Here is a 17,692-nt window from a genome sequence, read left to right as displayed (position 1 = left end):
TTAATTTGAACAAGAAAAATTTCAATGACATGATCTGAGCAAATATTGAGATCAAGATATTTAAAACAGTAATACAGCCAAGTATCTTGAATTATGAATGATCGGACATCAATGCGAATCTATTTTTAAACTTCAGTAGTCTGCTGTTACTGCACCATTCTATTTACTCTGGTATCTTTTTGCCAACCTTTAATATTTTGGCAAACCTTCCAGCCTACTCTTGAGTAAAGGTGTTACGGAAAGTAAGCAACTCTCGGATTTGTGGTCCATCAAAAAGAGCAACATGGAGATTAACATTACTTATCTCAGGAAATGAGAGATTGTGCACAGTAAAGAAATCAGAGCTGCTACTGTTCATCCTTCATGTATTCTGACATTGTATTTTTTTAATGCATGAATTTAGCTGTAAATATCACAGTAATTTTTGTATACTTTCTGGTTATTGTGTAATTTAATTTAAAGCTGAGATAGTGATGTGATATTTTCCTTACTTTATGCCATACAAAGTCTATACGTGGATTAAGAAACTTCATTTACTTTGTTGTGATAAAAGAGGTAAGCATGGCTGTTGCTTGTCACAGGTTAATATTTTCCTGTTGTGGTTGTTCACATCTTGTTTCAGTTTGCACTGTTAAGTACGAGGAGACTGTCATATTTAATTGGAATGTCTGTAGTTTGATAAATAGACTGGAAATTGTTCATGTTTTATAAGGTTCTAAATATCATTTTATGACTATAGTAGGGACATGGATGGAATTTCAGAATAATATATTTTGCATCAATTTTTATCATTCAGTTATTCAACTTAATGAGAGAGAGAATTTATTGGAAGGGAGATGTATGTATACTTGCATGTACACCAATGCTAGGAGTATAGTTAATAAATTCAATGAGCATGAAGTGCTAGTCAAGACATCAAAGGCAGATATTGTTGGGATATCAGAGACATGGTGTCACACAGACATAAGCAGTGCCAATTGGAATTTGGGGAGTACAATGTGTACAGAAAGGATACACAGGACAGGAATGGTGGAGGGATTATGCTGTTAATTAAGAAACACAAAATCTAAGGAAGTGCATCCAATTGATGTTGCTGAACAATGCAATGTTAAATGTTTGGTATGACATAAGCACTGCGAAAGGAAAAATGAGAGTAGGTGTGTTATAGGCCTAATTAATCTGATGAGTATAATGAGCAATTGTGCAGAGAAATAGAGTGGGCCAGTAAATCAGAGTGTCTTATAATGGGGGGGGGGACTTTAATTTCCCAGATATTGACTGGAATTTGTGGTTTGGTCACTCACACAATAGCAAGGCTTTTGTGGATTTATTGGATGATTGTTTTCTACAGCAGCATATTCGGGAGGCAACTAGAGGGAGTAATACTCTTGATCTGATTATCAGTAGTGATTTTTCATGCATTAAGAATCTGCAGATAAAGGAACCACTAGGTGGCAGTGATCACAGTGTGCTGAAGTGGGATTTACTTAGAGAGGTAACTACCGTGAAGGGTAAAGGGAAGGGTTTTTGCTTTTGTAAAGGTGACTACAGTGGTCTGAGACAGTATTTAAATTCTATACGGTGGGACCAACTGATGATGTTACCAACAGTAAATTCAAAATGGGAAGAATTCAAAAAATTTATCTTGGAAGCTACTAGGCTTTTCATACCAAATAAGAAATATTGTTCAAGGTTTAGGCCTAAATGGATGTCAGATGAACTTATTAGACATATGACAGAGAAGAAAAATGGGATACATATAAAATAACATGCGACAAAGAAGCCTACGATAGATATAAGCTGGTCTGTAACCAAGTCACTAAGGCGAAGGTAGATTATGAGAAATCTTTGGCAAAAGAATGCAAAGAAAAACAGCAAAGAGTTCTTTACTTATGTAAACTCTAGAAGGAAGGGGATGAATCGGATTGGTCCAGTTGTTATCGATGGTTCAACTGTTCATGATCCTGCTCAGGTAGCTAACAAACTAAATGAATATTTTGCATCGACATTCACACATGAGGGAGGGGAATGCCAGAGGTGTATTAAACTCTGGCAGTAAGCTAGATAATCTTGTAATAACTGAGAGTAAAGTGGAGGAGAAATTGTTGAAGATAAACATAAGAAAGGCACCTGGGGTGGATGGAATCTGTCCAGTTATATTAAAGGAGGCGGCAAAGGAAGTAAGCAAACCCTTATCCATAATTATGAGAGCTTTCCTGGATTCGGGGGAGGTACTCATGGACTGGAGATGTGTAGATGTGACCCCAATCCACAAAGGGGGATCAAAGGGAGACAGAGGTAATTACAGACCTGTTAACATTGCAGGATCATCTAGACAAGACTTCAGTTATAGCTCGGACACAGCATGGGTTTGTTAAGGGGAAGTCTTGTCTGACCAATTTGATTGGATACTATGATGTAGTCACAAAGGAACTGGATGCAAAGAATAACTTTGATATCATATATTTGTATCTTAGAAAGGCCTTTGATACTGTTGCACATGGAAGACTGCTGCACAAATTGGAGTGTTGTGACATTGGCAGCAAATTGCTGCTGTGAATAAAGGGATGGTTGAGTGGGAGAAGACACAGAATGGTAATCAATGGACATTGCTCTTCGTGGACTAATGTTATTAGTGGAGTCCTTCAGGGTTCGGTGTTGGGTTCATTGTTGTTTTCTGTATTTATAAATGACATTGATGATGTTATATCAGGCTTAATGTCCCAGTTTGCAGACGATACGAAGGTTGGCAGGGTTGTTAATGTCACTAATGACAGTATGCTGCTGCAACAGGATCTAGAAAAGTTGAGCAGATGGGCTGAGAGGTGGCAAATGAAATTTAACATTGACAAATGCAAAGTACTATATATAGGAAACAGTAACCCCAGAGTAACGCATCAACTCTGTAGAACTACACTGACAATGGTAGAGAATGAAAAGGACCTGGGGGTAATTTTGCAGGAAGATATGAAGTTTTCTGAGCAGTGCAGACAGTCTACAAGAGTAGCTCATGGTGTTTTGTCAATGATATACAGAAATTTTTCAAGCATGGGACAAGAAGGTGATTATCCCCTTATATCCCCTTATACAGGGTGTTTCAGTTAAACGTTTCAGAACTTCTAAGAGGGGTAGGGTACATCCCGACAACTCGAAATCATATAGCAATGTGGGGTCGGAAATGCTTTCCTGAAGCGGTGTTGTACACAGAAGCACCATAAAGAAAAGAGACCGTAAGTGAGAAATCGTTTTAATAATACATGAAAAGAAGCAAAAGGTACATGGATTAAAGTAAGTGTTCGAAGTTTCTTCCACGGGCCACAATGCACGCCTCACATCTCCGACGCATTGACATCCGAACATTCTGGAATACTCCAGGCGAATTTCGAATTTCTTCGGCAGCTACTGCGATTCTTGCAACCAGCTCCTCAGCATTGTCAACATTGGTGTCATAAACTAGCGATTTCATATGACCCCAGAAATAAAAATCAAGACATGATAGGTCGGGTGACCGAGCAGGCCAACGCACGGGACCACCACGTCCGATCCACTGTTGACCAAATGTGACATCCAGGTAGTTACGAACATCTCCGCTATAATGGGCAGGGGCTCCGTCGTGTTGGAACCACATTGTCTGTTGCGTCGATGCAGAAATCTGTTCATCTCTCAAAAGTTGTGGCAATACTTGCTGCAGAAAGATAAGTAGATAGGTCCGGTTAGACGACACGGTAACAGGTAAGGTCCGATGAGGTGATCTCCCATAATACCGGCCCATACATTGACCGAAAATCGAATCTGTGCTGCACGACGTCGCACGACGACTTCTGTGTACAATACCGCTTCAGGAAAGCATTTCCGACCCCACATTGCTATATGATTTCGAGTTGTCAGGATGTACCCTACCCCTCTTAGAAGTTCTGAAACGTTTAACTGAAACACCCTGTATAAGTAAATGGTCAGCCACACCTTGAGTACCATATAGTCTGGAGGCCTCATTTCAAGAAGGATGTAGAGCTGCTGGAACGAGTACAGAGAAGGGCAACAAGATTAGTGAATGGAACAAAGGTTTGCTCTTATGAAGAAAGGCTTAAGTTTTGCAAATTACAGTGTCTCGAGACTAGGCACCTGCGAGGTTATCTGATTGAGGTGTATAAAGCCTTGAATGGTTTGAGCATGCTCAATGCTGATGGGATTCTTCCTCTTGTTCAGAATAATCACCTGAGAGGACATAAATTCAAATTGAAGAAAGACAGTTTTAGGATAGATGTGCGGAAGTTTGCCTCTAGCCAGCAGGTAGTTATTGGTGGAACAGACTTCCATCTTTTGTTGTGGAAGTTGATAGCCTAAATAAATTTAAGGCTGAGCTGGACAGGTATTTGGAACGAATGGAGGGGTGAAATCTGAGCGTTTTTCATTTATTTATAGATTTTTATTTTTTTGGCTGATGCTGCATAAGCTTGCTTTCTTGCATCGTATGCCTCTACTAATGCTAATGTATTTTAAGTAGGATGGATTTGTTGAATCACTGTTATTCCTAATCAGGATTTTTTTTTTTTTTTTTTTTTTTGTAACATTGGTTGGGTTTTAGTGGCATAATGTGCTAAAACCACGTTCCATACAAGATAACAGTAAAAATTGTAGTGACGTAATTGCTTAGGTGACTTTGTCAATATGTATAAAAATATAAATATGTACAAGGTAAAATAATATAAAGATATATTTAAATACAAGCGAAAATTGGTTATCGATTTTAAAAACCTAAAAACAGCTGACACATTTTCGTTGTCAGAAAAAATATGACTGAGTGTATAAGGCTCACACAGATGGGTAAAAATGTTAAAATACATTAAAATACATAAAACGTTGCTGTCTATATCGTGGACAATTGGTTAAAATATGACAAATGGTTAAAAAGGTGTCACAATCCTCACACATAGGAGAGTCATCTGCCTTCAGCAAAAATGCATGCGTAAGATGACTAAGTCCTGTGAGGAGGAGAGCTAGAACAACTTCCCCTCTGTGGTTCCTGCGCAGACTGGACTGCCAATGTTGGATAACAGGCATTATATTTTTGTAACGATATGATGTATTTGGTTGATGTACGTCCCCCCCCCCCCCAATATTAACTTCTTGTTCTGCTCAACTCGTGATGAAGTATTTCGTGAGTGTTTTTTTTTTTTTTTTTTTTTTTTTTGGTAGTTGTTGGTGCATAGGCTTCTGTGGCCATAATGCACCTCCCAAGGTTTTTGCAGTACTTTGATCCAAGTCCGAGGCAGGAATCGAACCCGTGAGCTTTGGATTGCTAGGTAGGCACTTTACCTACCCGGCTAGCCTGGTCGGCTTTTTCTTGAGTGTATTCAAAATCTGGCAATTCCTGCATGCAATCAAACACACCAATTCAGTTAAATCAGCCTTACAGTGAGGAAATGGATTTGAAAAAAAAATGACACCTGAAAACTGCTGGGCAGACTTAAATAATTCAGCCTTACAGGTCTAATTTTTTTCAAATCTATTTTGGCACTCCAACAGGAGATCTGATTCTATGAATAAGTCAGCTCAAAAATCATCTAGTGTTTTTTTTTTTTTTTCTGCAACACATTAAAGAAAGAGAGTAAATGGGCCCGTATTACTGGAATCCATTGCTTAAATAAATGTGTCCAGTAAAAAAAAATTTTTTTTTTTTTTTTTTTTAAATACACATTTAATTACAAATGGTTTGTAGCTTTTGAGGCTAAACAGGCCTCTTCATCCGCAAATACTAACAGAATGGAGACATTAGAGACAAAATTTTAAAGGATACAGTTGTGCACGCAATGAGATGTGCGTGGGCACGAGGTTGATCATTCAACCACTAGATTAGTGTTCATTGTTGCTGCATGAATGCAAGCACTGTATACATTTTGGCCATAAAAATCACAATCGCAGAACACTTCTGATCAACCCACCATGACTTTAATCCCAAGTGCGACTATGAAGTGACTGACCAGTCCTGACACTTTCGCCACTGACTCTGGCTGGCTAGAGTCACTTAATATATCATGCAATTCAAGAACTATGAACTGCAGCAAGGGAATTAGACTACACCCTATCTTGGAGGACTGTTTTGAGACTAGATAAGTATTGGAAGCATAACCACACGCGTCCATGCAGCAACAATGAACACCAATCTAGTGGTTGAATGGTCAACCTCGTGCCTATGCACGCCTCACAACTGTATCCTTTAAAACTCACAATCCTCACAACTATATCCTCATTGCGCACACAACTGTATCCTTTAAAATTTTGTCTCTAACGTCTCCATTCTGTTAGTATTTGCTGACAAAGAAGCCCATTTAGCCTCAATAGCTACAAACCATTTGTAATTAAGTGTGTATTAAAAATTTTTACTGGACATATGTACTTATTTAAACATTAAAGAAGGGTTAGAACATTATATTTTTCCTTGGAATATTTGTTTTGCTTTATCTCTACTTGATTTCACTAGTTATTTTTTTTTATTTAAACATTGAAGGTTAACATTATGCTGTTGCTGTTAATGACAGCAAGCTTCAATATTATATTTTAAACTAGTTTAAACTTAAATGCAACCCTGCTTATACTATACGTATATTACATCAAAATCTAAGAATTACACCAGTCTGTGTGCACACTAGAAATCAGAGTAATTTTATGGTAGTTAACTGGTGCTTTAGATAGCTTCCCATGCTATGACTATTATGAGTGTAAATTTTCATCATTCTAAGAGTTTTCCCATAGCTCAGCTGATTCTTTTGTTGTACAGAATACAGAAGATGGACATTTTCTTTATAAATTATGGTATTAATTTATTGAATGACTATGATACTGACACTATACTGTGGTTCAATTAATCCAAACATTATGATGATTATGATTAATCAGACTGGATGCAATATTAATGAACAATACATTAGTTTTACAACACAATCTAAGCTTTTTTAAATTAACTCAGATAAAACCCAGGATTAAATCTGTTTAGGGATATTGCCATATATATATATATATTAGGCAGGCTTCCTTTTTATCTATGGCTTTCCAGAACACTTCTTAAAATTAATGCTGCAGTTTAATAAGAAAACATTAAACAGCAAAATAAAAAAAAAAAAACTGCATGAACTTAAAGAATAAACTTTTCACAATTGACAACTTATAAGGAAACAAATTTACAGTACAGCACTATAAACAGGCAACAAGACTGACTCAACTATATAATAAAAGCTGCATCCATTCATATGTAGCATCAGTAAGAGCTAGGTAACTAGGTCATTTTCCTGTATATAATTTTATTGACAAACCATTACCATTTGCAACGGTTTGCCTGACAGACTAAAGTACCATTTGCTGACAGTACATTTTCCTGATTGTAAGTTTACTTCCTGTTAGCTTATTTCTATTTTAATTAACCTTGTTTTTGTGTTTGAAAACTGTCATGTTTTTCTACACACATGACAATTTTCAATATCAAATAATGTCGTCGCTGATTCAAGCTTATTTAAACAAAGTAAGACTTGTGGAAATAATGCACATCATAATGAGTTAATAGTAACAGCCATATAGTGCAAGGAACCCACAGGCTTTTGCTGCACTGGCAAAAACAAGGATTGATAAGAAAATACAAATTATTTGCTTCTCTCCTTGCATAGTAACTATCCAGTTGACCTTTGAATTTATTTTTAAGCTGTCGGCCTCAACTACCTGCAAAGGCAGCCTGTTCCTGCAATCAACGACTCGCTGGCTAAAAGAAATCTTCCTACCATCTTTTAAACCTCTTCCCCTGTAATTTCAATTTATGCCCCACTAGTTCTGGAATTCTTTATGAGTGAAATTTCTGCCTTCATTAATTTTAATTAGTAAAATCCCTCTCAGAGTCTTATAAACCTTAATCAGGTCTCCTTTGAGGTGCCTGGTTGCCAAGCTCTGTGGCCCACATAATCAGTCTTTCCTCATATGGTCTCACTTTTTCTGATCTTACCATGCAAGTTGTCCATCTTTGGACCCTTTCAAGAAGCTCATTGTCCTTTTTCAGAAGAGGTTTCCAAACTTGAACACAGTATTCCAAATGTGGTCTTACAATTGCCTTATAGAGTGGAACTATGACCTCTATATCTGTACAGGATAATGTTCAATAAATCATCAACAGGACACTATGGGCTTTCCTTACTGCTTGTTTATGCTGATCAGAAAACTTCATATCTGCCCATATTATAACTCTCACATCCCTTTCTTAATTCAACCCCACCAAGTGCAAAGTCCTGCATTTTACTGCATTAAAACACTTTTCTGACCATGCTTGCAGCCTGTTCAATCATTCTGAAGAGCACTGCTTGGTACAGATCATTAACTAATCTAACAATCTTTACATCGTATGCAAATTTTGACATCACGCCTTCTATCCCTTCATCGATGTTGTTGATGAAAATCAGAAACCACAGTGGTCCAAGAACTTGGGGACTCCACTTCTGAATTTACACCAATCAGAAGCATCTGCCTTCTGCCCAGCAATCCATCTTAGAATTTTTCCAGTAATCCCAATGTGGTACAACACAGTAACCTCTCATGATGGACTGAGTCAAATGCTTTGCTAGCATCCAAATAAACTATGTCAAAATTGTTCCCTACATTCAGCTCATGAGTAAATGGGTAAAAATATCCTACCAAGTTAGTTAAACATGACTTTCCCTTCACAAAACAGGTTGTATGTTATTCAGAATGCCATAGCTATCTAAATATCAGATAGCCTATGTTACTGATATTTTGGTAGTTCAGTAGCTAAAATTTAGCTTCTTTGGTGGTTAAAGTTTTGTCAATGGTTTAATTTCTGCAAAACTTAGTTAACAAATTCTGTAATATACTGTAAATTTAAATTTTGTAATCTTTCTGAAGTTCAAATTTTACTTTAAATAATGGTTGCTATAAGGTCCACTTAAAATATGAAGTCCCAAGGCCATCAGAACTCACACAGAAATGCCTGTGGGAATTTCCGGTCTGAGTCGCAACTTTATTATTTGTATAACCTGTGGCATGTATTCTAAGGCTAGTCTAGTAGACAGACCCAGCTCAATAGATGATTCTTTTTTTTTGTAACTGATGTAAAGAGTGCACCAATCTCAAATTAGAACTTAGTGCATTACGAGAAGAATTTGAGTCACCGAAGAAATGAGTGCTTGCCCTAGAAACAAATGTAACTGAGAACTGGTCAGCGACTCAGTTAACTCATGACCTGCTAAGTGACTCACCCCGATTCAGGTCCCAGAAAACAACAGTCATGTGCAGACTGCTCTGGTCAAAGGTGATCTAGTTTTATTGGGAGACTATTGTCAGGGAAATGGGTAACATTTTTTGTAATAAAGATAGGTGGTTCAGAAACAGTGTTTTTGCCAGGAGACCTGGCAAAAACACTCTGGTTCTATTTAAATGAGGTTGTTACCAACAGATTGTCAGATTTTAAAGAGAGCATTATCTCTTTACCTAATATCATTAGTCCCTCCATGAAGGGACTAATGATATTAGATGTACGTGACCTGATCATCTGTTGGATAAATATAGGACTACACTGAAAAATGTCACAAGTTAGGTCAGAATATGTATGGCTGCAATTCTGCCCAGACATGATAGGAGGGATAATATGCTGAAAGCCCTGCAGATTAACTCAAGACTTAAGGGAATCTGTATGGCTCTAGGGCAGATATTTTTATCAGCATGCTCTGCATTTGTAGGCAGAAGGAATCTTTGTAGAGATAGTATTCACTTGAACAAAGGTGGTGCAAGGATTTTTGCCATTATCATTGAGGATACCCTAATGGTTCAGGGGAAACTGCTAGTTTAGGTGGAGAAGAATAATTTAGATCCATGTTTATCTGATAATATGGGTCAACGCATTGCTGGCACTCGCCTCAAGAATTCATGTTTGCTGCCACATCAGCCGATGTTGATAAGATGTTGTGAGGGTAGCAATTTTTTAAATGAGGGGGAAGATGTAGCTTGGGATACAAACTTAACTTCAAGGGGTGTGTCAGGGTAGTAAACTATAGAAGATTATTTAGTCTTAACTATGTCTACAGTAATGTGGAGCATTGTCAATAAAATGACTGAATTTGAACTTCTGGTTAGGAAAACTAATACTGACATAACAGGGCTGACAGAAACATGGTGTCACACAGAAGATGGTGATGACAAATTCCACTATGGTACATATAATGAATTTAGGGAAGACAGGGAAGATAAAAGAGGTCATGCTTCTTATCAAAAGCAGCCTGAGAGCGAAAAGAGCTTTTGCTGAATCCGAAGTTACATCTGCAGGCATAGAATGTGTAGTGAGAGTTAGTTGGAAGCAAAAGTATAATGAGAGTAAGAGTAATCTACAGAGTGGAAGACTGTGAGGAGTATGATGAGTGTCTCTAGATGGAGATAGAATGGGCAAGCAATTGTGAATGTCTTATCATGGGGAACTTTAATTTGACTGATTGGAATAAGTGGGAGGAAAACTCAGCATAGTGAAAAAAAATTTTAAGTGAATTAGATGATTATTATTTATACCAGCATGTCAGAGAAAATACCAGGGGTGAGAATATTCTTGACCTCATCATTATTAAAGAATCAGATGACGTCACAGCACTTAAAGTACAGGAACCATAGTCAGGAAGTGATTGTGCATTCGTCAGTTGGAAGATGAAGAAAGATGGTGCAGTAGTTAAAAGTAAAAGCATAGGTTTTAACTTCAGAAGAGGGGACCTCAACAGTTTAAGGTACTATATGCCCAGTCAAATAGAGCAGAAAAGATGGCATGGGATAGAGTGATGAAAAGTACTGAAACCTACAACAGGTACGGTTGATCTGTAGTAGTAACTGCAGATAAGGTTAGGGAGGCCAAGGCCGCATGTGAGAAAGTATTGGCTAAGAGAGCAAAGAATGAGTACAAATTTTTCATGTATGTAAAAACAACAAAGAAGAAACCTAATCAGATCAGACCCTTGTACACTGGGTGTAGGAAAATCTTGGATAACCCAGCTGATGTTGTGGATGAATTGAATAGGTACTTTGCATCTGTCTTTACAAAGACCTTTCATGCTGAGAAGAGATTGTACAAATGAGGCTGAGAAAAATGAAATTAGTGATTTTGTAATTACTAATTATTCATAGTTCTGACACAGTTATTCCAAGTCCAAAATTATGACACTGCCACATGTAGTCAGTCACCATCACTATAAAATATGCAAAACATGCAGACGTAGTTGAGAACATAGCAGACGTGCATGCATAATACTCCAGGCCAACCCAGGTAGGAAGTCCTGAAAATGAAGTGCCACCACAATTAAATCACCAACAATACATACTGGAGTTACTCCTAAGCCATCCACTAACTACTGTCAAGCACCACTGTCAAAATGCAGCAAGGTGTTCTCCAATACACAGGACAACCACAGCATACCATGATGCGGTAATCTGATAATAAATCGGTATGTCCAAAACTATTAGAATGTCCAAATGTCCAAAACTACTATATTAGAATGAGCAGAAGCCTGAAAAACAAGATGCATGGTATTTCAGAGACTGCTGGGAGCCATTGCGGTACAAGTAAACACATGGGTTGTGTTAGGGTAGCTAAGAATAGAAACAGGTGCAGGTATACTTGCGTGTACACCAATGCTAGGAGTTTAGTAAATAAATTTGATGAATTTGAGGTATTGCTCAAAACATCAAAGGCAGATATTGTTGGGATATCAGAGACGTGGTGTCACACAGATATAAGGGATGCAGAACTGCAATTTGGGGAGTACAACGTCTACAGAAAGGATAGACAGGATAGGAAGGGGGGAGGGGTTATGCTATTAGTTAAGAAACACATAAAAACCAAGGAAGTGAAGCCAGTCGACATCGCTGGACAGTGCAGTGTTGAGTCAGTTTGGTGTGACATAAGCATTGGGAGATCAAAATTGAGAGTAGGAGTGTGCTATAGGCCTAATGACTCTGATGAGTATAATAAGGAACTGTACAGGGAAATAGTGGGCCAGTAAATCAGAGAGTCTTATAATGGGAGATTTTAATTTCCCAGATATTGACTGGAATTTGGGGGCTGGTTACTCACGCACTAGCAGAGCTTTTGTGGATTTATTGGATGATTGTTTTCTACATCAGCATGTTCGGGAGGCAACTAGAGGGAGTAATACTCTTGATTTGATTATCAGCAGTGATTCTTCATGCATTAAGAATCTGCAGATAAATGAACCACTAGGTGGCAGTGATCACAGTGTGCTGAAGTGGGATTTACTCAAAGAGGTAACTACCATTAGGGGTAAAGGGAAGGGTTATTGCTTCCGTAAAGGCGACTACGATGGACTGAGACAGTATTTAAATTCTATACAGTGGGACCAACTGATGATGTTACCAACAGCAAATTCAAAATGGGAAGCATTCAAAGAACTTATCTTGGAAGCTACTAGGCTTTACATACCAACTAAGAAATATTGTTCAAGGTTTAGGCCAAAATGGATGTCAGATGAACTAATGAGGCATATGGCAGAGAAGAAAAATGCATGGGATACTTACAAATTAACACATGACACAGAAGCCTATGATAGATACAAGTTGATATGCAACCAAGTTACAAAGGAGGTTAGGCAGGCGAAGGCAGATTACGAGAAATCCTTGGCAAGGGATGCAAAGAAAAACAGCAAAGAGTTCTTTACTTATGTAAACTCTAGAAGGAAGGGGATGAATCAGATTGGTCCACTTGATATTGATGGGTCAACTGTTGATGATCCTGCTCAGGTAGCTAACAAACTAAATGAATATTTTGCATCGACATTCACACATGAGGAGTTATTCAGCAAAGGGAATACCAGAGGTGTATTCAACTCTAGCAGTAAGCTACAGAATCTTGAAATAACTGGGAGTAAAGTGGAGGAGAAACTGTTGAAGATAAACACAAGAAAGGCACCCGGGGTGGATGGGATCTATCCAGTTATATTAAAGGAGGCAGCAAAGGAAGTAAGCAAACCCTTAGCCATAATTATGAGAGCTTCCTTGGACTCAGGGGAGGTACCCATAGACTGGAAATGTGCAAATGTGACCCCAATTCACAAAGGAGGATCAAAGGCTGACACAAGTAATTATAGACCTGTGAGCTTAACTTCTGTTCCAGGAAAATTAATGGAGGCACTGGTTAAAGAAGCACTGCAGGATCATTTAGACAAGACTTCAGTTATAGCTCAGACAGCATGGTTTTGTTAAGGGGAAGTCTTGCCTGACCAACTTGATTGGATACTATGATGCAGTCACAAAAGAACTGGATGCAGGGAATAACTTTGATATTATATACTTGGATCTTAGAAAGGCTTTTGATACTGTTGCACATGGAAGACTGCTACACAAATTGGAGCAGTGTGACATTGGAGGCAAGTTGCTGCTATGGATAAAGGGGTGGTTGAGGGGGAGAAGACAGAGAGTGGTAATCAATGGACACTGCTCATCGTGGACTAATGTTATTAGTGGAGTCCCTCAGGGCTCAGTGTTGGGTCCATTGTTGTTTTCTGTATTTATAAATGATGTTGATGATGGTATATCAAGCTTAATGTCCAAGTTTGCAGATGATACAAAGGTTGGCAGGGTTGTCAGGGACACTACTGACACTATGCTGCTGCAACAGGATCTGGAAAGGTTGAGCAGATGGGCTGAGAGGTGGCAAATGAAGTTTAACATTGACAAATGTAAAGTACTACACATGGGAAACAGCAACCCCAGAGCAACGTATCAACTCTGTGGTACTACACTGACAGTGGTAGAGAATGAAAGGGACTTGGGGGTGATTGTGTAGGCAGATATGAAGTTCTCTGAGCAGTGCAGATGGGCTGCAAGAGTAGCTCATGGAGTATTGTCAATGATATACAGGAATTTTTCCAGCAGGGATAAGGAGGTGATTATTCCATTGTATAAGGCAATGGTCAGGCCACACCTAGAGTACTGTATACAGGTCTGGAGGCCTCATTTCAAGAAGGATGTAGAGCTGCTGGAACGAGTACAGAGAAGGGCAACAAGATTAGTGAATGGAACAAAGGGGTGCTCTTACGAAGAAAGGCTTAAGTTTTGCAAATTACAGTGTCTGGAGACTAGGCACCAGCGAGGTGATCTGATAGAGGTGTATAAAGCCTTGAATGGTTTAAGCATGCTCAATGCTGATGGGATTCTTCCTCTAGCTCAGAAAAATCACCTGAGAGGGCATAAATTCAAATTGAGGAAAGACAGATGTAGGATAGACGTGCGGAAATTTGCCTTTAGCCAGCGGGTGGTTGGTAGGTGGAACAGACTTCCATCCCTTGTCGTGGAAGTTGATAGCCTAAATAAGTTTAAGGCTCAGCTGGACAGGTATTTCGAACGAACAGAGGGGTGAAGAGGAAGTGGTTATTTTTATTTATTTATGTTACTTTTTTTTTTTTTTTTTTTTTTTTTGGCTGATGCTGCATAAGCTTGCTTTCTTGCATCAAATGCCTCTACTAATGCTAATGCTAACTGCCATCTCATGTCACACCACAGGCCCATTGTGGTGGTCTAAACCTCCACAGGGGTCCCCCCTAAATTCTTGACATGGTTCCCAATAACTCAGAACCACCTTCAATAGCCACAAATCCATTCAGACACCAATCTATCAGCAAAATACTCCATCCCTTGCAAATCCAGGCACACAATTGTAGCATCATCCAATGTCGAGACCACCACTATTGGCAGTCATTAATCAATATGAAAACCACATGCTATGCAGTCAGGGTAAGCATCAAAAACAGGTACCACATCCTATGCTTACCCCAGTCTCTCTCAAAAACTATCATTTCAAGATTAATTCCCAATAGGGATCACCAAATCAGCTAACAGGCCATAACCAACATCACACAAGCTCATCTTCCTAAGATCCAGTAGACAAACCCACAGAATCTTAAAAGGATCATTTTAATCACAGTTCAAAGCACACCATAGTAATACACTTGGCCCTGAAATAAGCTTTGCTTTTGTACAACTGAAAGTTAGATTGGACAAAGCAGTTTCAAAGAAAGGAAAGTCAGGAAGTCCTGATTGGTTTGTAGATGTGGCAGAATAGAAGGAACAGATGAGTCTGACAGAATGGGTAAAGAGATTTGTAAAAACAGAGGGAACCCCCAGATGAGGAAGCCTCTGACAAGGAAATCTGAATGGAGATATGCACAAGTATCATCTCTGAAGTGAAAGGAATCAGAGTGAATAAATAGGAACAAGAGATGACATTACAAAATAATTTCAAATTAATTCAAATGATAATTTATTTACCAGTGTAATGAGTGAAAAAAAGTTTTGTATTGTATGTTCAATATATAAGCAATGATAAAATAATATACACTGATAATAGAATGTAAATAAATTCACAACAATTCATTAGAAAACAAAATTTTAAGTTTACCTGTATCTGCTTTGCTGTAAGGTCCTTTGTGCCTCTGAATACATAACTTTTGGAACATCCTTCACAACCTAATTCATGAACTTGCACCATTCTTCCAAATGTTATTAGTCCAATCAGTGCATTTGATGGTAAAAGTGAAAGGGACATTTGTAAAGATTCCTATATAAAATAAAAAATTTACACAGCCAATATGGCAGATATGAGATAAAATTTTCAGCATTCAATAATTGTATCAATAGATAAAGTTATGTAACGCTTGGCAATGAAATACATATTTTTAATAATGAAAGACTAATTTACTGTTAGCATTAGCATTAGCATTAGTAGAGGCATTTGATGCAAGAAAGCAAGCTTATGCAGCATCAGCCAAAAAAAAAAAAAAAAAAAAAAGTAACATAAATAAATAAAAATAACCACTTCCACTTCACCCCTCTGTTCGTTCGAAATACCTGTCCAGCTGAGCCTTAAACTTATTTAGGCTATCAACTTCCACGACAAGGGATGGAAGTCTGTTCCACCCACCAACCACCTGCTGGCTAAAGGCAAATTTCCGCACATCTATCCTACATCTGTCTTTCCTCAATTTGAATTTATGCCCTCTCAGGTGATTATTCTGAGCAAGAGGAAGGATCCCATCAGCATTGAGCATGCTCAAACCATTCAAGGCTTTGTACACCTCTATCAGATCACCTCGCTGGTGCCTAGTTTCCAGACACTGTAATTCGCAAAACTTAAGCCTTTCTTCGTAAGAGCACCCCTTTGTCCCATTCACCAATCTAGTTGCCCTTCTCTGTACTCGTTCCAGCAGCTCTACATCCTTCTTGAAATGAGGCCTCCAGGCCTGTATACAGTACTCTAGGTGTGGCCTGACCATTGCCTTATACAAGGGAATAATCACCTCCTTATCCCTGCTAGAAAAATTCCTATATATCATTGACAATACACCATGAGCTACTCTTGCAGCCCATCTGCACTGCTCAGAGAACTTCATATCTGCCTGCACAACCACCCCCAGGTCCCTTTCATTCTCTACCACTGTCAGTGTAGTACCACAGAGTTGATACGTTGCTCTGGGGTTGCTGTTTCCCATATGTAGTACTTTACATTTGTCAATGTTAAACTTCATTTGCCACCTCGAAGCCCATCTGCTCAACCTTTCCAAATCCTGTTGCAGCAGCATAGTGTCAGTAGTGTCCTTGACAACCCTGCCAACCTTCGTATCGTCTGCAAACTTGGACATTAAGCCTGATATACCATCATCAATATCATTTATAAATACAGAAAACAAACAATAAAGGACCCAATACTGAACCCTGAGGGACTCCACTAATAACATTAGTCCACGATGAGCAGTGTCCATTGATTACCACTCTCTGTCTTCTCCCCCTCAACCACCCCTTTATCCATAGCAGCAATTTGCCTCCAATGCCACACTGCTCCAATTTGTGCAGCAGTCTTCCATGTGCAACAGTATCAAAAGCCTTTCTAAGATCCAAGTATATAATATCAAAGTTATTCCCTGCATCCAGTTCTTTTGTGTTATATAGTTCTTCTGTTAAATACATATTCTGTTATATCCAGTTCTTCTGTTATATACATCAAGACAGTTACATTAAAAACCTCCAATAGTTCAATAAACATCTACCATTTTACTCTAGTTGTTTCTGAAAGACTCAGTCTTAACACAGTAAAGCCAAAAAAAAAAACCCCAATATTCTCTCAAGATGGCTGCTACACTGCAAGAGCAAAACACAGTCTCAAATTTCATGTGCTGTGTACCAAATTTTAAATAATTTTTGAAAGAAACCTGAAAACAGAAGTAATAAATAGAACTGAATATACATAATAAGCTAAAAAATATATATATATATATAGTGGTTGAAATTGTGCATTTAATGATGGTCTTTTAAACTGGAAAAGAATAAGATTCATGGTTCTATTTTTCTTTTTTTTTTTTTTGCAGTTTTCAGCAGAATTGTTTTTTTTTTTTTTACTAAAACTTACTGCAACCATTAAGAAAAGATGAAATACTGTATTTCATCTTTTCTATTTAAGCAGAATTCATAACAATCCAAAACATTTTTCAGAATTTTAAAAAGAAAGTTGGGCATCTACCAGGTGAATCCACCATTTTTGCTACATTTCGGGCACCACTGCCAAGTTAACACTTTTATCTTATTATTATAATGCTTTCATAACATTGTTTAAAATTATGATTTTCATAAGGTTCTAAACTGGAAATAAGATTCATTT

The 17,692-nt window shown here is 38.1% G+C and overlaps 1 protein-coding gene across 3 annotated transcripts in view; it reads right to left on the bottom strand.

The window, feature by feature from the left end:
* The window catches only part of Sec23 (transport protein Sec23), a 250,336-nt gene that overhangs the window by 173,180 nt on the left and 59,464 nt on the right, over positions 1–17,692 (bottom strand). For all 3 annotated transcript variants that reach the window (XM_090376546.1, XM_090376548.1, XM_090376547.1), the window contains exon 7: positions 15,440–15,598. In XM_090376546.1, the coding sequence (XP_090232672.1) occupies positions 15,440–15,598 (159 nt within the window). The remainder of the gene's footprint in view (positions 1–15,439; positions 15,599–17,692) is intronic.

This window comes from Mastigoproctus giganteus, chromosome 6, assembly GCF_048544385.1.
Source record: "Mastigoproctus giganteus isolate SK-2022 chromosome 6, ASM4854438v1, whole genome shotgun sequence".
NCBI classification, from domain to species: domain Eukaryota; kingdom Metazoa; phylum Arthropoda; class Arachnida; order Uropygi; family Thelyphonidae; genus Mastigoproctus; species Mastigoproctus giganteus.
Note: the sequence above shows the minus strand (reverse complement) of the source record. Positions and strands in the feature narration are given on the sequence as shown.